Source organism: Nomascus leucogenys, chromosome 7b (assembly GCF_006542625.1).
Source record: "Nomascus leucogenys isolate Asia chromosome 7b, Asia_NLE_v1, whole genome shotgun sequence".
Lineage (NCBI taxonomy): Eukaryota > Metazoa > Chordata > Mammalia > Primates > Hylobatidae > Nomascus > Nomascus leucogenys.
The window spans coordinates 33699442-33722387 of NC_044387.1; the positions used below are offsets into that span (position 1 = coordinate 33699442).

General features: G+C 38.6%; 1 protein-coding gene across 3 annotated transcripts in view; it reads right to left on the reverse strand.

The window, feature by feature from the left end:
* The window catches only part of ADAD1 (adenosine deaminase domain containing 1), a 66840-nt gene that overhangs the window by 14985 nt on the left and 28909 nt on the right, over positions 1-22946 (reverse strand). For 2 of the 3 annotated variants that reach the window (XM_003271346.4, XM_003271347.4), the window contains 3 exons: positions 21683-21806; positions 18300-18470; positions 16896-17125 (listed from right to left, as the gene is read on the reverse strand). In XM_003271346.4, coding sequence (XP_003271394.1) covers positions 16896-17125; positions 18300-18470; positions 21683-21806 — 525 coding nt within the window. The remainder of the gene's footprint in view (positions 1-16895; positions 17126-18299; positions 18471-21682; positions 21807-22946) is intronic. The other variant, XM_003271348.3, reaches the window with a different exon arrangement.

The following is a 22946-nucleotide window of genomic DNA, read 5'->3' on the forward strand; positions in this document are numbered from 1 at the left end:
TCTAAAGCATATCTCTTTCTTCCTCAGAAGGTCAGAAGTTCTTGCAACAACAGAATCTTTGTAAACCACTGGACATATTTCACAAATAAAGTTTTGTGTCCTTATCATTAAAATTGTTGAGATAGTTACTAGGGCTGCATTATGACTATCTGGGCACTAGAAAATGATGTAAAAAGGACATGTACTGCTTTTGGTATCCTTTTTCTAAACACTTCCTTAAGTGTTTATCAAGAGTGACAAATGATCAAGACAAAACAAGAGTGACAAAAGAAAGCTAATCAAATAAAAATATACTTGGGCACAGAATAAAAGTTGGAAAAAATAAGGTGTGAGGAACAGTTAATGTATCTACAATGAACAGTAGATAATAAGGATTTTAAAAAAGCCTAATATATTTATTACATTCTGCAATGAAATAATGACAGTGGTTGTACCAAAAAAAAAAAAAAAAAAAAAAAAAAAGACATTTGGAAAAACGAAGGAAAAAAAAACCTGTAAGTCAAATTCCTGATGAAATGCTTTAAACATCAAATTGTTTACGTAGATGCTTTAAAGGGAAGTATAAAACCTAATATAATAGAAAAAAAGTTTATAAATATTTTATTACAAATTTTACTTTTTCCCTTCATATATGTGTGCATTAATAATTTACTATATCTGATGTATGATTTTAATACATCTTGAGGCTCAAACTTGTTCCTAGAAAATAAATATCTAAAGTTATACCATATAACTGAAAAATTATGATTTGATTCACTCAAAAGGATCTGAAATAACACGAAACTCCAAGGTTAAAGTCAAAGGTTAAATCTAATCAAACACTACAGAAGACCTGACAATAATTCATATATATAATCTATCATAAGCAGCAGCGTGAAAAGTTATGAAAACTGGGTTTGAATTCAGGCTCTACCACTAAGCAAACTGACGGACTTTAGGCAAGCATTTTACTAACATTCTGAATGTGATCTGAAAAAGAAAAGAAAAAAGGAAAGGACTGAATAACAAACTCCCTAATGTTATCAGCTGCTTCTTTTTTATTTCTTTTTTAAAATTATTTTATTTCATTATTATTATACTTTAAGTTTTAGGGTACATGTGCACAATGTGCAGGTTTGTTACATATGTATACAAGCGCCATGTTGGTTTGCTGCACCCATTAACTCGTCATTTAGAATTAGGTATATCTCCTAATGCTGTCCCTCCCTCATCCCCCCATCCCACAACAGTCCCCAGAGTGTGATGTTCCCCTTCCTGTGTCCATGTGTTCTCTTGTTCAATTCCCACCTATGAGTGAGAACATCCGGTGTTTAGTTTTTTGTCCTTGCCACAGTTTACTGAGAATGATGATTTCCAGTTTCATCCATGTCCCTACAAAGGACATGAACTCATCATTTTTTATGGCTGCATAGTATTCCATGGTGTATATGTGCCACATTTTCTTTTTTTTTTTTTTTTTTTTTTTTTTTTTTTTTTTTACCACTTCATATCCATTAGGATGGCTACGGTTTTTTTTTTAATTTTTATTTATTTTATTTTATTTTTTTATTGTACTTTAGGGTTTTAGGGTACATGTGCACAATGTGCAGGTTTGTTACATATGTATCCATGTGCCATGTTGATTTCCTGCACCCATTAACTCGTCATTTAGCATTAGGTGTATCTCCTAATGCTGTCCCTCCCCCCTCCCCCCACCCCACAACAGTCCCCGGAGTGTGATGTTCCCCTTCCTGTGTCCATGAGTTCTCATTGTTCAATTCCCAACTATGAGAGAGAACATGCGGTGTTTGGTTTTTTGTCCTTGCGATAGTTTACTGAGAATGATGTTTTCCAGTTTCATCCATGTCCCTACAAAGGACACGAACTCATCATTTTTTATGGCTGCATAGTATTCCATGGTGTATATGTGCCACATTTTCTTAATCCAGTCTATCGTTGTTGGACATTTGGGTTGGTTCCAACTCTTTGCTATTGTGAATAGTGCCGCAATAAACATACGTGTGCATGTGTCTTTATAGCAGCATGATTTATAGTCCTTTGGGTATATACCCAGTAATGGGATGGCTGGGTCAAATGGTATTTCTAGTTCGAGATCCCTGAGGAATCGCCACACTGACTTCCACAATGGTTGAACTAGTTTACATTCCCACCAACAGTGTAAAAGTGTTCCTATTTCTCCACATCCTCTCCAGCACCTGTTGTTTCCTGATTTTTTAATGATGGCCATTCTAACTGGTGTGAGATGATATCTCACTGTGGTTTTGATTTGCATTTCTCTGATGGCCAGTGATGATGAGCATTTCTTCATGTGTTTTCTGGCTGCATAAATGTCTTCTTTTGAGAAGTGTCTGTTCATGTCCTTCACCCACTTTTTGATGGGGTTGTTTGTTTTTTTCTTGTAAATTTGTTTGAGTTCATTGTAGATTCTGGATATTAGCCCTTTGTCAGATGAGTAGGTTGCAAAAATTTTCTCCCATTCTGTAGGTTGCCTGTTATTCTGATGATAGTTTCTTTTGCTGTGCAGAAGCTCTTTAGTTTAATGAGATCCCATTTGTCGATTTTGGCTTTTGTTGCCATTGCTTTTGGTGTTTTAGACATGAAGTCCTTGCCCACGCCTATGTCCTGAATGGTATTGCCTAGGTTTTCTTGTAGGATTTTAATGGTTTTAGGTCTAACATATAAGCCTTTAATCCATCTTGAATTAATTTTTGTATAAGGTGTAAGGAAGGGATCGAGTTTCAGCTTTCTACATATGGCTAGCCAGTTTTCCCAGCACCATTTATTAAATAGGGAATCCTTTCCCCATTTCTTGTTTTTGTCAGGTTTGTCAAAGAACAGATAGTTGTAGCTATGCGGCATCATTTCTGAGGGCTCTGTTCTGTTCCATTGATCTATGTCTCTGTTGTGGTACCAGTACCATGCTGTTTTGGTTACTGTAGCCTTGTAGTATAGTTTGAAGTCAGGTAGCGTGATGCCTCCAGCTTTGTTCTTTTGGCTTAGGATTGACTCGGCGATGCGGGCTCTTTTTTGGTTCCATATGAACTTTAAAGTAGTTTTTTCCAATTCTGTGAAGAAAGTCATTGGTAGCTTGATGGGGATGGCATTGAATCTATAAATTACCTTGGGCAGTATGGCCATTTTCACGATATTGATTCTTCCAACCCATGAGCATGGAATGTTCTTCCATTTGTTTGTATCCTCTTTTATTTCATTGAGCAGTGGTTTGTAGTTCTCCTTGAAGAGGTCCTTCACATCCCTTGTAAGTTGGATTCCTAGGTATTTAATTCTCTTTGAAGCAATTGTGAATGGGAGTTCACTCATGATTTGGCTCTCTGTTTGTCTGTTATTGGTGTACAAGAATGCTTGTGATTTTTGTACATTAATTTTGTATCCTGAGACTTCGCTGAAGTTGCTAATCAGCTTAAGGAGATTTTGGGCTGAGACAATGGGGTTTTCTAGATATACAATCATGTCATCTGCAAACAGGGACAATTTGACTTCCTCTTTTCCTAATTGAATACCTTTTATTTCCTTCTCCTGCCTGATTGCTCTGGCCAGAACTTCCAGCACTATGTTGAATAGGAGCGGTGAGAGAGGGCATCCCTGTCTTGTGCCAGTTTTCAGAGGGAATGCTTCCAGTTTTTGCCCATTCAGTATGATATTGGCTGTGGGTTTGTCGTAGATAGCTCTTATTATTTTGAGATATGTCCCATCAATACCTAATTTATTGAGAGTTTTTAGCATGAAGGGTTGTTGAATTTTGTCAAAGGCCTTTTCTGCATCTATTGAGATAATCATGTGGTTTTTGTCTTTGGTTCTGTTTATATGCTGGATTACATTTATTGATTTGCGTATGTTGAACCAGCCTTGCATCCCAGGGATGAAGCCCACTTGATCATGGTGGATAAGCTGTTTGATGTGCTGCTGGATTCGGTTTGCCAGTATTTTATTGAGGATTTTTGCATCAATGTTCATCAAGGATATTGGTCTGAAATTCTCTTTTTTGGTTATGTCTCTGCCAGGTTTTGGTATCAGGACGATGCTGGCTTCATAAAATGTGTTAGGGAGGATTCCCTCTTTTTCTATCGATTGGAATAGTTTCAGAAGGAATGGTACCAGTTCCTCCTTGTACCTCTGGTAGAATTCAGCTGTGAATCCATCAGGTCCTGGACTCTTTTTGGTTGGTAAGCTATTGATTATTGCCACAATTTCAGAGCCTGTTATTGGTCTATTCAGAGATTCAACTTCTTCCTGGTTTAGTCTTGGGAGGGTGTATTTGTCGAGGAATTTATCCATTTCTTCTAGATTTTCTAGTTTATTTGCATAGAGGTGTTTGTAGTATTCTCTGATGGTAGATTGTATTTCTGTGGGATCGGTGGTGATATCCCCTTTTTCGTTTTTTATTGCATCTATTTGATTCTTCTCTCTTTTCTTCTTTATTAGTCTTGCTAGCGGTCCATCAATTTTGTTGATCTTTTCAAAAAACCAGCTCCTGGATTCATTAATTTTTTGAAGGGTTTTTTGTGTCTCTATTTCCTTCAGTTCTGCTCTGCTTTTAGTTATTTCTAGCCTTCTGCTAGCTTTTGAATATGTTTGCTCTTGCTTTTCTAGTTCTTTTAATTGTGATGTTAGGGTGTCAATTTGGGATCTTTCCTGCTTTCTCTTGTGGGCATTTAGTGCTATAAATTTCCCTCTACACACTGCTTTGAATGTGTCCCAGAGATTCTGGTATGTTGTGTCTTTGTTCTCGTTGGTTTCAAAGAACATCTTTATTTCTGCCACATTTTCTTAATCCAGTCTATTGTTGTTGGACATCTGTGTTGGTTCCAAGTCTTTGCTATTGTGAATAGTGCTGCAATAAACATACGTGTGCACATGTCTTTATAGCAGCATGATTTATAGTCCTTTGGGTATATACCCAGTAATGGGATGGCTGGGTCAAATGGTATTTCTAGTTCTAGATCCCTGAGGAATCGCCACACTGACTTCCACAATGGTTGAACTAGTTTACAGTCCCACCAACAGTGTCAAAGTGTTCCTATTTCTCCACATCCTCTCCAGCACCTGTTGTTTCCTGACTTTTTAATGATGGCCATTCTAACTGGTGTTGAGATGGTATCGCATTGTGGTTTTGATTTACATTTCTCTGATGGCCAGTGATGATGAGCATTTTTTCATGTGTCTTTTGGCTACATAAATGTCTTCTTTTGAGAAGTGTCTGTTCATGTCCTTCACCCACTTTTTGATGGGGTTGTTTGTTTTTATCTTGTAAATTTGTTTGAGTTCATTGTAGATTCTGGATATTAGCCCTTTGTCAGATGAGTAGGTTGCAAAAATTTTCTCCCATTGTGTAGGCTGCCTGTTCACTCTGATGGTAGTTTCTTTTGCTGTGCAGAAGCTCTTTAGTTTAATTAGATCCCATTTGTCAATTTTGGCTTCTGTTGCCATTGCTTTTGGTGTTTTAGACAAGAAGTCCTTGCCCATGCCTATGTCCTGAATGGTAATGCCTAGGTTTTCTTCTAGGGTTTTTATGGTTTTAGGTCTAACATTTAAGTCTTTAATCCATCTGGAAATAATTTTTGTATAAGGTGTAAGGAAGGGATCCAGTTTCAGCTTTCTACATATGGCTAGCCAGTTTTCCCAGCACCATTTATTAAACAGGGAATCCTTTCCCCATTGCTTGTTTTTGTCAGGTTTGTTAAAGATCAGATAGTTGTAGATACGCGGCATTATTTCTGAGGGCTCTGTTCTGTTCCATTGATCTACATCTCTGTTTTGGTACCTGTACCATGCTGTTTTGATTACTGTAGCCTTGTAGTATAGTTTGAAGTCAGGTAGCGTGATGCCTCCAGCTTTGTTCTTTTGGCTTAGGATTGACTTGTGATGCGGGCTCTTTTTGGGTTCCATATGAACTTCAAAGTAGTTTTTTCCAATTCTGTGAAGAAAGTCATTGGTACCTTGATGGGGATGGCATTGAATCTATAAATTACCTTGGGCAGTATGGCCATTTTCACGATATTGATTCTTCCAACCCATGAGCATGGAATGTTCTTCCATTTGTTTGTATCCTCTTTTATTTCATTGAGCAGTGGTTTGTAGTTCTCCTTGAAGAGGTCCTTCACATCCCTTGTAAGTTGGATTCCTAGGTATTTTATTCTCTTTGAAGCAATTGTGAATGGGATTTCACTCATGATTTGGTTCTCTGTCTGTTATTGGTGTATAAGAATGCTTGTGATTTTTGTACATTGATTTTGTATCCTGAGACTTTGCTGAAGTTGCTTATCAGCTTAAGGAGATTTTGGGCTGAGACAATGGGGTTTTCTAGATATACAATCATGTCATCTGCAAACAGGGACAATTTGACTTTCTCTTTTCCTAATTGAATACACTTTATTTCCTTCTCCTGCCTGATTGCCCTGGTCAGAACTTCCAGCACTATGTTGAATAGGAGTGGTGAGAGAGGGCATCCCTGTCTTGTGCCAGTTTTCAAAGGGAATGCTTCCAGTTTTTGCCCATTCAGTATGGTATTGGCTGTGGGTTTGTCATAGATAGCTCTTATTATTTTGAGATACGTCCCATCAATACCTAATTTATTGAGAGTTTTTAGCATGAAGGTTGTTGAATTTTGTCAAAGGCCTTTTCCGCATCTATTGAGATAATCATGTGGTTTTTGTCTTTGCTTCTGTTTATATGCTGGATTACATTTATTGATTTGCGTATGTTGAACCAGCCTTGCATCCCAGGGATGAAACCCACTTGATCATGGTGTATAAGCTTTTTAATGTGCTGCTGGATTCGGTTTGCCAGTATTTTACTGATGATTTTTGCATCAATGTTCATCAAGGATATTGGTCTAAAATTCTCTTTTTTGGTTGTGTCTCTGCCTGGCTTTGGTATCAGGACAATGCTGGCCTCATAAAATGAGTTAGGGAGGATTCCCTCTTTTTCTATTGATTGGAATAGTTTCAGAAGGAATGGTAGCAGTTCCTCCTTGTACCTCTGGTAGAATTTGGCTGTGAATCCATCTGGTCCTGGACTCTTTTTGGTTGGAAGGCTATTGATTATTGCCACAATTTCAGAACCTGTTATTGGTCTATTCAGAGATTCAACTTCATCCTGGTTTAGTCTTGGGAGGGTGTATGTATCGAGGAATTTATCCATTTCTTCTAGATTTTCTAGTTTATTTGCGTAGAGGTGTTTGTAGAATTCTCTGATCGTAGTTTGTATTTCTGTGGGATTGGTGGTGATATCCCCTTTATCATTTTTTATTGCGTCTATTTGATTCTTCTCTCTTTTATTATTTATTAGTCTTGCCAGCGGTCTATCAATTTTGTTGATCTTTTCAAAAAACCAGCTCCTGGATTCATTAATTTTTTGAAGGGTTTTTTGTATCTCTATTTCCTTCAGTTCTGCTCTGATTTTAGTTATTTCTTGCCTTCTGCTAGCTTTTGAATGTGTTTGCTCTTGCTTTTCTAGTTCTTTTAATCGTGATGTTAGGGTGTCAATTTGGGATCTTTCCTGCTTTCTCTTGTGGGCATTTAGTGCTATAAATTTCCCTCTACACACTGCTTTGAATGTGTCCCAGAGATTCTGGTATGTTGTGTCTTTGTTCTCGTTGGTTTCAAAGAACATCTTTATTTCTGCCTTCATTTTGTTATGTACCCAGTAGTCATTCTGGAGCAGGTTGTTCAGTTTCCATGTAGTTGAGCGGTTTTGAGTGAGTTTCTTAATCCTGAGTTCTAGTTTGATTGCACTGTGGTCTGAGAGACAGTTTGTTTTAATTTCTGTTCTTTTACATTTGCTGAGGAGAGCTTTACTTCCAACTATGTGGTGAATTTTGGAATAGGTGTGGTGTGGTGCTGAAAAAAATGTGTATTCTGTTGATTTGGGGTGGAGAGTTCTGTAGATGTCTATTAGGTCCGCTTGGTGCAGAGCTCAGTTCAATTCCTGGGCATCCTTGTTAACTTTCTGTCTCGTTGATCTGTCTAATGTTGACAGTGGGGTGTTAAAGTCTATTATTATTGTGTGGGAGTCTAAGTCTCTTTGTAGTTCACTCAGGACTTGCTTTATGAATCTGGGTGCTCCTGGATTGGGTGCATATATATTTAGGATAGTTAGCTCTTCTTATTGAATTTATCCCTTTACCATTATGTAATGGCCTTGTCTCTTTTGATCTTTGTTGGTTTAAAGTCTGTTTTATCAAAGACCAGGATTGCAACCCCTGCCTTAATTTGTTTTCCATTTGCTTGGTAGATCTTCCTCCATCCCTTTATTTTGAGCCTATGTGTGTCTCTGCATGTGAGATGGGTTTCCTGAATGCAGCACACTGATGGGTCCTGACTCTTTATCCAATTTGCCAGTCTGTGTCTTTTAATTGGAGCATTTAGTCCATTTACATTTAAAGTTAATATTGTTATGTGAGAATTCGATCCTGTCAATATGATGTTAGCTGGTTATTTTGCTCATTAGTCGATGCAGCTTCTTCATAGCCTTGATGATCTTTACAATTTGGCAAGATTTTGCAGTGGCTGGTACCGGTTGTTCCTTTGCATGTTTAGTGCTTCCTTCAGGAGCTCTTTTAGGGCAGGCCTGGTGGTGACAAACTCTCTCAGCATTTGCTTGTCTGTAAAGTATTTTATTTCTCCTTCACTTATGAAGCTTAGTTTGGCTGGATATGAAATTCTGGGTTGAAAATTCTTTTCTTTAAGAATGTTGAATATCGGCCCCCACTCTCTTCTGGCTTGTAGAGTTTCTGCCGAGTGATCCGCTGTTAGTCTCATGGGCTTCCTTTTGTGGGTAACCCGACATTTCTCTCTGGCTGCCCTTAACATTTTTTCCTTCATTTCAACTTTGGTGAATCTGACAATTATGTGCCTTGGAGTTGCTCTTCTGGAGGAGTATCTTTGTGGCATTCTCTGTATTTCCTGAATCTGAATGTTGGCCTGCCTTGCTGGATTCGGGAAGTTCTCCTGGAAAATATCCTGCAGAGTGTTTTCCAACTTGGTTCCATTCTCCCCATCACATTCAGGTACACCAATAAGACGTAGATTTGGTCTTTTCACATAGTCCCGTATTTCTTGGAGGCTTTGTTAGTTTCTTTTTATTCTTTTTTCTCTAAACTTCCCTTCTCGCTTCATTTCATTCATTTCATCTTCCATCAGTGACACCCTTTCTTCCAGTTGATCGCATCAGCTCCTGAGGCTTCTGCATTCTTCACGTAGTTCTTGAGCCTTGGCTTTCAGCTCCATCAGCTCCTTTAAGCACTTCTCTGTATTGGTTATTCTAGTTATACTTTCATCTAAATTTTTTTCAAAGTTTTTAACTTCTTTGCCTTTGGTTTGAATTTCCTCCTGTAGCTCGGAGTAGTTTGATCGTCTGAAGCCTTCTTCTCTCAAGTCGTCAAAGTCATTCTCTGTCCAGCTTTGTTCCGTTGCTGGTGAGGAACTGCGTTCCTTTGGAGGAGGAGAGGTGCTCTGCTTTTTAGAATTTCCAGTTTTTCTGCTCTGTTTTTTCCCCATCTTTGTGGTTTTATCTACTTTTGGTCTTTGATGATGGTGATGTACAGATGGGTTTTTGGTGTGGATGTCCTTTCTGTTTGTTAGTTTTCCTTCTAACAGACAGGATCCTCAGCTGCAGGTCTGCTGGAGTTTGCTAGAGGTCCACTCCAGACCCTATTTGGCTGGGTCTCAGCAGCGGAGGCTGCAGAACAGCGGATTTTCATGAAGCACACATGCTGCTGCCTGAGCGTTCCTCTGGAAGTTTTGTCTCAGAGGAGTAACCGGCCATGTGAGGTGTCAGTCCGCCCCTACTTGGGGGTGCCTTCCAGTTAGGCTGCTCGAGGGTCAGGGGTCAGGGACCCACTTTAGGAGGCAGTCTGCCCATTCTCAGATCTCCAGCTGTGTGCTGGGAGAATCACTACTCTCTTCAAAGCTGTCAGACAGGGACATTTAAGTCTGCAGAGGTTACTGCTGTGTTTTTGTTTGTCTGTGCCCTGCCCCCAGAGGTGGAGCCTACAAAGGCAGGCAGGCCTCTTTGAGCTGTGGTGGGCTCCACCCAGTTTGAGCTTCCAGGCTGCTTTGTTTACCTAAGCAAGCCTGGGCAATGGCGGGCACCCCTCCCCCAGCCTTGCTGCCACCTTGCAGTTTGATCTCAGACTGCTGCGCTAGCAATGAGCGAGGCTCTGTGGGCATAGGACCCTCCGAGCCAGGTGCGGGATATAATCTCCTGGTGTGCCATTTTTTAAGCCCGTCGGAAAAGCGCAGTATTAGGGTGGGAGGTACCCGAATTTCCAGGAGCCATCTGTCACCCCGTCTTTGACTAGGAAAGGGAACTCCCTGACCCCTTGCACTTCCCGAGTGAGGCAATGCCTTGCCCTGCTTTGACTCGTGCACGGTGCACTGCACCTGCTGTCCTGCGTCCACTGTCTGGCACTCCCTAGTGAGATGTACCCGGTACCTCAGATGGAAATGCAGAAATCACCCATCTTCTGCATTGCTCATGCTGGGAGCTGTAGACCGGAGCTGTTCATATTTGGCTATCTTGGCTCCCTCAAACCACAGTGTAACTTTCCTATCAGCGGCTTCTTAAAAGTCCATGAACTATATTTACAGTGGATTTCTTCACTAGGAAGGATTCTCTACACTTCAATTGTACAAATCAAATCAGTATATGAAAAGGACCTCTGGATGGAAATAACTTCTGGACAAACATTTTTCAAGTACTTAGGCAGAAAAACTTATTGTAATGGCGTTACCAAATTTGCAAGATATATTGTAAAAAGCTTGAGAATGAATATAAATCTAGCTATTTTTTAATAGTCAAGAAAGAGAATTTTTTTTCCAGATTGCTCTGGATAATTTTCTATTTAAATATAGTAAATGCCCTTTTAATGCAAGCCTAGATCCCATGTTTTAAATTTAAAAATTCCACCACCATAAAATGATGAAACGAGTATCTATCAAACATCCACAGCATAAAATTTGTTTCTGCAAACTTTTTGAAAAGTAAAATAACGCTTTAAAATAATGTTGGGGTACAGAAAACAATGCCTCAAACTACGAAACTTCAGCATGCTGAGTGCTTTCAAAATTGAAAGGCTGGGCACCCCCCAGTAGGGACAGACTGACACCTCACTCGGCTGGGTACTCCTCTGAGACAAAACTTCCAGAGGAACTATCAGACAGCTGAATTTGTGGTCTCACGAAAATCCGCTGTTCTGCAACCACCGCTGCTGACACCTAGCCAAACAGGGTCTGGAGTGGACCTCTAGTAAACTCCAACAGACGTACAGCTGAGGGTCCTGTCTGTTAGAAGGAAAACTAACAAACAGAAAGGACATCCACACCAAAAACCCATCTGTGCATCACCATCATCAAAGACCAAAAGTAGATAAAACCACAAAGATGGGGAAAAAACAGAGCAGAAAAACTGGAAACTCTAAAACGCAGAGCACCTCTCCTCCTCCAAAGGAACGCAGTTCCTCACCAGCAATGGAACAAAGCTGGATGGAGGATGACTTTGACGAGCTGAGAGAAGAAGGCTTCAGATGATCAAACTACTCCGAGCTACAGGAGGAAACTCAAAACAATAGCAAAGAAGTTAAAAACTTTGAAAAAAAATTAGATGAATGGATAACTAGAATAACCAATGGAGAGAAGGGCTTAAAGGAGCTGATGGAGCTGAAAGCCAAGTATTGAGAACTACGCGAAGACTGCAGAAGCCTCGGTAGCAGATGCGATCAACTGGAAGAAAGGGTATCACTGATGGAAGATGAAATGAACGAAATGAAGCGAGAAGGGAAGTTCAGAGAAAAAAAGAATAAAAAGAAATGAACAAAGCCTCCAAGAAATTTGGGACTATGTGAAAAGACGAAACGTACGTCTGATTGGTGTACCTGAAAATGACGGGGAGAATGGAACCAAGTTGGAAAACACTCTGCAAGATATTATCCAGGAGAACTTCCCCAATCTAGCAAGGCCAGCCAACATTCAGATTCAGGAAATACAGAGAATGCCACAAAGATACTCCTCAAGAAGAGCAACTCCAAGACACATAATTGTCAGATTCACCAAAGTTGAAATGAAGGAAAAAATGTTAAGGGCAGCCAGAGAGAAAGGTCAGGTTACCCACAAAGGGAAGCCCATCAGACTAACAGCTGATCTCTCGGCAGAAACTCTACAAGCCAGAAGAGAGTGGGGGCCGATATTCAACATTCTTAAAGAAAAGAATTTTCAACCCAGAATTTCATATCCAGCCAAACTAAGCTTCATAAGTGAAGGAGAAATAAAATACTTTACAGACAAGCAAACGCTGAGTGATTTTGTCACCACCAGGCCTGCCCTAAAAGAGCTCCTGAAGGAAGCACTAAACATGGAAAGGAACAACTGGTACCAGCCCCTGCAAAAACATGCCAAATTGTAAAGACCATCGAGGCTAGGAAGAAACTGCATCAACTAACGAGCAAAATAACCTACTAACATCATAATGACAGGATCAGATTCACACATAACAATATTAACTTTAAATGTAAATGGGCTAAATGCTCCAATTAAAAGACATGGACTGGCAAACTGGATAAGGAGTCAGGACCCATCAGTGTGCTGTATTCAGGAAACCCATCTCACGTGCAGAGACACACACAGACTCAAAATAAAGGGATGGAGGAAGATCTATCAAGCAAATGGAAAACAAAAAAAGGCAGGGGTTGCAATCCTAGTCTCTGATAAAATAGACTTTAAACCAACAAAGATCAAAACAGACAAAGAAGGCCATTACATAATGGTAAAGGGATCAATTCAACAAGAAGAGCTAACTATCCTAAATATATATGCACCCAACACAGGAGCACCCAGATTCATAAAGCAAGTCCTGAGTGACCTACAAAGGGACTTAAACTCCCACACAATAATAATGAGAGACTTTAACACCCCACTGTCAACATTAGACAGATCAACGAGACAGAAAGTTAACAAGGATATCCAGGAATTGAACTCAGCTCTGCACAAAGTGGACCTAATAGACATCTACAGAACTCTCCACCCCAAATCAACAGAATACACATTTTTTTCAGCACCACACCACACCTATTCCAAAATTCACCACATAGTTGGAAGTAAAGCTCTCCTCAGCAAATGTAAAAGATCAGAAATTAAAACAAACTGTCTCTCAGACCACAGTGCAATCAAACTAGAACTCAGGATTAAGAAACTCACTCAAAACCGCTCAACTACATGGAAACTGAACAACCTGCTCCAGAATGACTACTGGGTACATAACAAAATGAAGGCAGAAATAAAGATGTTCTTTGAAACCAACGAGAACAAAGACACAACATACCAGAATCTCTGGGACACATTCAAAGCAGTGTGTAGAGGGAAATTTATAGCACTAAATGCCCACAAGAGAAAGCAGGAAAGATCCAAAATTGACACCCTAACATCACAATTAAAAGCACTAGAAAAGCGAGAGCAAACATATTCAAAAGCTAGCAGAAGGCTAGAAATAACTAAAATCAGAGCAGAACTGAAGGAAATAGAGACACAAAAAACCCTTCAAAAAATTAATGAATCCAGGAGCTGGTTTTTTGAAAAGATCAACAAAATTGATAGACTGCTAAGAGAGAAGAATCAAATAGATGCAATAAAAAATGAAAAAAGGGATATCACCACCGATCCCAAAGAAATACAATCTACCATCAGAGAATACTACAAACACCTCTATGCAAATAAACTAGAAAATCTAGAAGAAATGGATAAATTCCTCGACAAATACACCCTCCCAAGACTAAACCAGGATGAAGTTGAGTCTCTGAATAGACCAATAACAGGCTCTGAAATTGTGGCAATAATCAATAGCCTACCAACCAAAAAGAGTCCAGGACCAGATGGATTCACAGACGAATTCTACCAGAGGTACAAGGAGGAACTGGTACCATTCCTTCTGAAACTATTCCAATCGATAGAAAAAGAGGGAATCCTCCCTAACACATTTTATGAAGCCAGCATTGTCCTGATACCAAAGCCTGGCAGAGACATAACCAAAAAAGAGAATTTCAGACCAATATCCTTGATGAACATTGATGCAAAAATCCTCAGTAAAATACTGGCAAACCAAATCCAGCAGCACATCAAAAAGCTTATACACCATCATCAAGTGGGCTTCATCCCTGGGATGCAAGGCTGGTTCAACATATGCAAATCAATAAATGTAATCCAGCATATAAACAGAACCAAAGACAAAAACCACATGATTATCTCAACAGATGCAGAAAACGCCTTTGACAAAACTCAACAACCCTTCGTGCTAAAAACTCTCAATAAATTAGGTATTGATGGGATGTATATCAAAATAATAAGAGCTATCTATGACAAACCCACAGCCAATATCATACTGAATGGGCAAAAACTGGAAGCATTCCCTTTGAAAACTGGCACAAGACAGGGATGCCCTCTCTCACCACTCCTATTCAACATAGTGCTGGAAGTTCTGGCCAGAGCAATCAGGCAGGAGAAGGAAATAAAGGGTATTCAATTAGGAAAAGAGGAAGTCAAATTGTCCCTGTTTGCAGATGACATGATTGTATATCTAGAAAACCCCATCGTCTCAGCCCAAAATCTCCTTAAGCTGATTAGCAACTTCAGCAAAGTCTCAGGATACAAAATCAATGTACAAAAATCACAAGCATTCTTGTACACCAATCACAGACAAACAGAGAGCCAAATCATGAGTGAACTCCCATTCACAATTGCTTCAAAGAGAATAAAATACCTAGGAATCCAAGTTACAAGGGATGTGAAGGACCTCTTCAAGGAGAACTACAAACCACTGCTCAGTGAAATAAAAGAGGATACAAACAAATGGAAGAACATTCCATGCTCATGGGTTGGAAGAATCAATATCGTGAAAATGGCCATACTGCCCAAGGTAATTTATAGATTCAATGCCATCCCCATCAAGCTACCAATGACTTTCTTCACAGAATTGGAAAAAACTACTTTGAAGTTCATATGGAACCAAAAAAGAGCCCACATCGCCAAGTCAATCCTAAGCCAAAAGAACAAAGCTGGAGGCATCACGCTACCTGACTTCAAACTATACTACAAGGCTACAGTAACCAAAACAACATGGTACTGGTACCACAACAGAGATATAGATTAATGGAACAGAACAGAGCCCTCAGAGATGATGCCACATATCGACAACTATCTAATCTTTGACAAACCTGACAAAAACAAGAAATGGGAAAGGATTCCCTATTTAATAAATGGTGCTGGGAAAACTGGCTAGCCATATGTAGAAAGCTGAAACTGGATCCCTTCCTTACACCTTATACAAAAATTAATTCAAGATGGATTAAAGACTTATATGTTAGACCTAAAACCATTAAAATCCTACAAGAAAACCTAGGCAATACCATTCAGGACATAGGCGTGGGCAAGGACTTCATGTCTAAAACACCAAAAGCAATGGCAACAAAAGCCAAAATTGATAAATGGGATCTCATTAAACTAAAGAGCTTCTGCACAGCAAAAGAAACTACCATCAGAGTGAACAGGCAACCTACAAAATGGGAGAAAATTTTTGCAACCTACTCATCTGACAAAGGGCTAATATCCAGAATCTACAATGAACTCAAACAAATTTACAAGAAAAAAACAAACAACCCCATCAAAAAGTGGGCAAAGGACATGAAGAGACACTTCTCAAAAGAAGACATTTATGCAGCCAGAAAACACATGAAAAAATGCCCATCATCACTGGCCATCAGAGAAATGCAAATCAAAACCACAGTGAGATACCATCTCACACCAGTTAGAATGGCCATCATTAAAAAGTCAGGAAACAACAGGTGCTGGATAGGATGTGGAGAAATAGGAACACTTTGACACTGTTGGTGGGACTGTAAACTAGTTCAACCATTGTGGAAGTTGGTGTGGCGATTCCTCAGGGATCTAGAACTAGAAATACCATTTGACCCAGCCATCCCATTACTGGGTATATACCCAAAGGACTATAAATCATGCTGCTATAAAGACACATGCACACGTATGTTTATTGCGGTACTATTCACAATAGCAAAGAGTTGGAACCAACCCAAATGTCCAACAACGATAGACTGGATTAAGAAAATGTGGCACATATACACCATGGAATACTATGCAGCCATTAAAAATGATGAGTTCATGTCCTTTGTAGGGACATGGATGAAACTGGAAACCATCATTCTCAGTAAACTATCGCAAGGACAAAAAACCAAACACCACATGTTCTCACTCATAGGTGGGAATTGAACAATGAGAACTCATGGACACAGGAAGGGGAACATCACACTCTGGGGACTGTTGTGGGGTGGGGGGAGGGGGGAGGGACAGCAGTAGGAGATATACCTAATGCTAAATGACAAGTTAATGGGTGCAGCAAAACAACATGGCACATGGATACATATGTAACAAACCTGCACATTGTGCACATGTACCCTAAAACCTAAAGTATAATAATAAAAACTAAAAAATAAAAAAAAAAAGAAAAAGAAAATTGAAAGGCCTCAGAAATAAGCTTCACAACCAAGGTTTTTCTCTGATCCCTCCCTCATTTCCCTGTGTCTCTGATCTTTCCCAAAGCACCAGAAGGAGCTGTCTCTGGAATTTCCTTATCCAGCTGGATGGTCACTACAACTTACGGCATCTTTATCCCACAATCTCTGCCTCCAACCTTCGGATTTATTCATTCTCCCTGATAATTTATCATGAAACCAACAGCTCTACAAAACAGCAGATCTGTGTTTTGACCTTAAATAAAGTTTCAGGTATGCAAAAACTAATTTTATACTGATAAGTAAAATACAGAGAATTTGCTTAGTGAGAGAGAGGCCCTGGAGGTTCTGAAATCCCACTCACCAACAAGTATACTGCTGATGTAAACTGGCTGTATAAAATGACTCAGCAATGCTCCCTGTACACCAAGCACTTCCCATCTGGTCAATTTGTCACTTGAGGACATACTGCTTATTCTATTAACACCATCTTTAGGACAGTAAACAGTCAGATAAATTTTGCCTTCAACAGCCACGTGGAGACAGAGTTCTTCATTGGCTTCAAATGCAGATATAGAATGTGGATTAAGACGTCTAGAGGAAGAAAAGAAAGTTTCTTCCTTTAGAAAACAAAGGTGACAGAACAAAATCTACCTGTACCTAACAGCTGTTCTCTAACATGTTTAACTTCCCAGTGTACATTTAATTCCAGTAACAGAAACAGATGCAAGAAAGCAAGGTAGGAATGGAGTGCCTTTATTCTACAATAGTACTATAAAACAGAAATTAACCACATCTACAGCTTCCAATAGAGCTATTTTTCATATTACCACCACTTTATGTCCCTTAAAATCCAAAGAAACACTAATTTTTATCCCTATCATAGTTTGTGAATTAGTTCCTTCCTCTGTATGAAAATTTTTTAAAACTACAAAATGAAAGAAAGGAAAACTATTTTTCTTTGTCATCTTCAATAAAAATGCAAAATTATTTTTCTTTAAGGTTCTTTCTAGAGAACTGTGACCTTAATTTCAAAGGTGTTCCTAGAGGGATTTTTATTAAAATATTACCCATGGTAATATTTTAGTCACTTAAAGTGACTTTTACTATCTTCTTTGTTCTTGTTTGTACTGTTTAAATGTTATGCTACCTGATGATATTCATTCATCAAAGCAGTAATATTTTGGCCATAGGTTAAAGTTTTTCTTAACTCTCGTATTTGTATGTGAGTAGTGCATAAATCCATACTTCCTAAAGTTTATGAGGTCTTAAAAATAGAAAGGAGTAGAAGATTTTTTTAAAACATAGCATAGCAAAAAAAGTGGTGAAGTACATGGAACTTTTACGCACAGGTTGAGTGTTGCTTATCTAAAATGCTTGGAAATAGAAGTGTTTCAGATTTTGTTTTTTTCACACTGGAATATTTACTTTATACATACCAGTTGAACACAAATCCAAAAATCTGAAATATGAAATGCTCCAGTGAGAATTTCCTTTGAGCGTCATGTCAGTGCTCAAAAAGTTTCCGATTTTGGAGCATTTTGAATCTCCGACTTTTGGATTTGGGAAGCTCAACCTGTAGAAGTAATAGATTAGATTGAGGGGAAGGGAAAAGGATTTGGGGTCTCCTGCAGGCCACAAATAACAACTCAAAGCTGAAGAGAAAATATGGGTAATTGGAATTTATATGTTCTATTTGCTGTAGAAAGTCAGAATGTATGGCATGGCCATCCTACTTGCTTTTAAAAACAACTTCTCTAATACTTACAACTGTGACTTAATCTGGGCTGATCCTTTAGGCAACTGGTTCATGTAAAGGCAAATGTTGATATTCTGTTTAAGAGTGAGTAGATTAGAAGTTGGTTCTGTACAAAATATTGATTTTTCCATCATAGCAGGATTTTTGCTGTAGAAGAGCAGAAGTTGTCTATAAAAGTACCTAAAATAAATGTTATAATTTTGTCAAGTAATAAACTTTATAAAAGATGTATCTTAATGAGCGTCATGTCCACATGTGTCACAAGCAATGTCCTGCATGTCAAAAGTTTTGACACAGGTAAGAACTCCTAAATTAATCTTAGATTTAATGAAAAATTAAGTTTCTTGACAGTTCTCAACTGGAGCCCAGTCTGCCCTGTAACCTGACTTAAAACACCGTTCTTTCTCTATTACATTAGAGTCTCTATCACATTAGAGTCTCCCAACTATCATCTTCTCCAAAAGACTCATTTCTCTACTGATTGCTCCCTTCTTCGTCAGACAGTTCTGCTCCCAGCCTCCCAGATGAACTGCCAACTTTTTGCCTTACTTCTATTTCCCCTTCCCTATCCAAACAAACTACTACAAAAATGACAAAAACTGTGGTCCCTGCTCCTTAATGGTTTTAAAGAAAAAATACAAGAGCATAGGAACAATACAATGAACACAAGAAGTTGTATTAAGAAATGAAGCAGATATAGTTACCAATAATTTATTGTATGTTTCAAAATAACTAAATGAGTGGAAATGGAATGCTCCCAACACAAAGAAATGAAAAATGATTGAGGAGAGGGATATCCCAATTACCCTGACTTGATCATTACACATTTAATGGTTGTATCAAAATATCACATTTACCTTATAAATATGCACAACTATTATATATTCACAATAATTAAAAATTTTAAAATTCAAATTGTTTTTTTAAAGGGAAGCAGATCTCCTGAAAGACTACAACAACTAATCAAATCAAGGACAAATACTATTTTGCTTATTTAATAAACCATGACTTTAAGATATACTCCCTTGAATCCCATAATCAAAAATATATAGTAAAAACTAAGCAGCAGTATGTAAAAATGCCAAGCACAGGAATAAGCAACACAAAAGAGGTAGTTTTTAAAGAGGTCAAATAATTCCATAAGCACCGAGAGGGGTGGAGGGCAATGAGATGCATTATCCTCATAGTCTTGCTGAGTAACGTTTAAGATTATAGGATTCCTCATTATTAGAGATACAAATTTATATTTTTTCAGGTATATGTAACTAAATTTATTTTAAAATACTCTAGTGAAGAAAACACCAACACAAAAAGTGAGAATGCAGAGATTTAACAAGGACAGTAGAATGCTAATAACCTTTGAAGCTGAATGAGAATTTGTTATCCTATTCTCACTTGAGTGTCTTTGAAAACATCCATAAGAGGCCAGGCACGGTGGCTCACCCCTGTAATCCCAGCATTTTGGGAGGCCAAGGGGGGCAGATCACAAGGTCAGGAGGTCAAGACCAGCCTGGCCAACACAGTGAAACCCCATCTCTACTAAAAATACAAAAAAATAGCCGGACATGGTGGCAGGTGCCTATAATCCCAGCTACTCGAGAGGCTGAGGCAGGAGAATGGCTTGAACCTGGGAGGGAGAGGTTGCAGTGAGCGGAGATCTCGCCATTGCACTCCAGCTTGGGCAACAGTGTGAGACTCCGTCTCAGAAACAAACAAACAAACAAAAAAAAAACACAAAAAAAGCCCAAAACATCCATAAGAAAAAGTTAAATAAAAAGTCATTTTAATGGTTTAAAGAACCAAAATGAATAAGATCTAGTATTTGATGGCACAACAGGATGACAATAGTCAATAATTTAATTGTACATTTTAAAATAACTAAACAACTATAATTGAAATCTTTGTAACACAAGATAAATGCTTGAGGTGATACATACTCCATTTACCCTGAAGTGATTATTATGTACTGTATGCCTGTGTCAAAATAGCTTATGCACACTATAAACATATACACTATGTACCCACAAAAGTTAAAAATAAGAAATTATAAAATTTAAAAAAGAATTCCTAATTTAGTAGGAATAAAGAGGAATTAAAAACAAAACAAAAAATAACCAAAAGCTGGTGGATATTATAAGCAGCACTCATTTCCCATTTTACATGTTTTCATATGAAGTGACATGCAAATTCCTTTCTTTCCCACTTGCTATTCATTCCTCTTGTAAAGAACAGAGTGACTGAGTCTGGAAAAAGAAACTAGGCATGCTCACCTAAGCCCTTTTCTCCCTCTCTCTTCAAGATATGTCAGCCTCAAGAATCCCTTATCTATATATTCTGCTTTATGGTAAACTTTGTGTAATCCTCATGAATAAAAACCTGTTGGTTTCTGGTGCTATCCTTGGATAAGTATGGCTAATTCAGGGGTGATATAAGACCAAGCCTACTTAGTGCAGATCAAAAGCTATACTTTCCAGTAACCTTAGTCATAAAAAAGTGTTATCTTTATCTTTCAAAAAAATATATTGTAGGAATTTTTTTTTTTGAGACAAGGTGTTAGTCTATTGCCCATGCTAGAGTGCAGTGGAGCAGTCTTGGTTCACTGCAACCTCGATCTTCTGGGCTCAAGCAATCCTCCCACCTCATTCTCCAAAGTAGCTGGGACTACAGTTGCGTGCCACCATACCTGGCTAATTTTATTTTTTTGTAGAAACTAGGTCCCACAATGTTGCCCAGGCTGGTCTCAAACTCTTGTACTCCAGCAATCCTCCCACCTCAGCTTCCCAAAGTGTTGGGATTACAGGTGAGAGCTACTATGCCCAGCTGATTGCAGGATTCTTAAAACTGAGTTTGGCTGGGTGCGGTGGCTCACTCCTATAATCCCAGCACTTTGGGAGGCCAAGGCAAGTGGCTCACCTGAGATCAGGAGTTCAAGACCAGCCTGACCAACATGGTGAAACCTTGTCTCTACTAAAATACAAAAAATTAGCCGGGCGTGTTGGTGCATGCCTGTAATCCCAGCTATTTGGGAGGCTGAGACAGCAGAATCGCTTGGACCTGGAAGCCGGAGGTTGCAGTAAGCCGAGATTGTGCCACTGTATTCCAGCCTGGGCAACAAAAGTGAAACTCCATTTCAAAACAAAACAAAACAACAAAAACTGAGTTCACAGGTCTTAATAATAGAAGCCACTAAAATCCACAGGGTAGACATTGGCGTTACTATGATAAATGTTCCAAAGGTGACATGGAATTAATCCAATGACTTAGATAAGAAAATGTGACACCCTTGGCTCTATGATCAATAAAATTCCATTTGTAAATGAAGACATTTATATGAAGTTACTTTGGGCTGAGGGCATTCATATTTAATAACATTAAAATATGTTTTGTCTTACCTAAGAAGAGACCTTCTTGCTGTAACAACAGCATGAGTGTCATGCAATACTCTTCCATTTGGCTTAATGTCCTGGCTGTAATTGTATTCACCTGTGCCTATAGCTACAACCTCATGTTGTCCAGCTGAAAGAAAAAGGTAGAGAGTAGCAGGTTAATTTAACCTCTCTCTTCCCTACATTCAACACTTACCTCTATCTCACCATTTTTAATTTAGTAGAATATATGAACTGAAAAGATGAAAAAATAATTCCACAATTTAAAATGAGAGTCTTAGAGTCTTCTAAGAAGCAAAATTAAAAAGTAGTGTCTCAATCAAAAGGGCAGATGTTTTATAATACTTCATCTAAATCTTTACCAAGATCAACGGAATTACCAAATGTCCTTGGCTTTCAAATATGGCTATTCTTCTACATCTAGATGTATTTGATCTTCTAAGACACTTCATTTGCCATTCTGCTTCTGTCTTAAATTATCTATATTTAATGCCTCTAATTTTTCTTAATCCACTCAAACCCTATAAACAAAATTAGTTTCTTTCTCTGTTCTACTGGAGCTGCTTTCTTAGAAACAAAAAAGAAACACAAACCCTTATGCTTTTTCCAGTAGCTTTCCTCCATTCACATTTTGCTGTGGCCCGCTTGAAATCTCCTGGAAATTCTATGCTCCAAAAATACACAATTGGAAGTCTTTTTTCCTCTCACATTCTAATTCTTTCCATTGCCCAGTGACTAGATCACTCTTTTTTCCCCCATATTCCCCTTTGAATATCCTCCTCATTCTTTCTATCTCTTACGTCAGGAAATCCTGAGTTTTCGTTTTTCAAACAAAGTTCAGTTCTACATTTACAACCGCCTAATGGATTTTTACTACTAGGCTGGTGCAAAAGTAATTGCAGTTCTTAATCATTTTTTTTTTTTTTTGGCACCAACCTAATAACTCAGCAACAATTGCTGAGGTGTTACCAAGTACCAGGCACTAAAGTGGATGTTAGGAATAAAATGTTGAGCAAGACATACCTTCATAGGGCTTATAGCAGAAGACACAGAAAAAAGATTAAACAAACCCCAAAGTGTGATAAGTGCTTTGAAGGAAACAATTATGGGGCTTACGTGAAGATAATGAGAGAAAAGCTTACCTCATGCAGAATCCCTCCCTAACGAGCTGAAATTTAAGCTTCAGCACCAGTGAGACAAAGGGTATTCTAGCCAAAAGAAAGAACACATGCACACCGCCTTGGGCAAAGACAGAAGACTATTTCTCTCC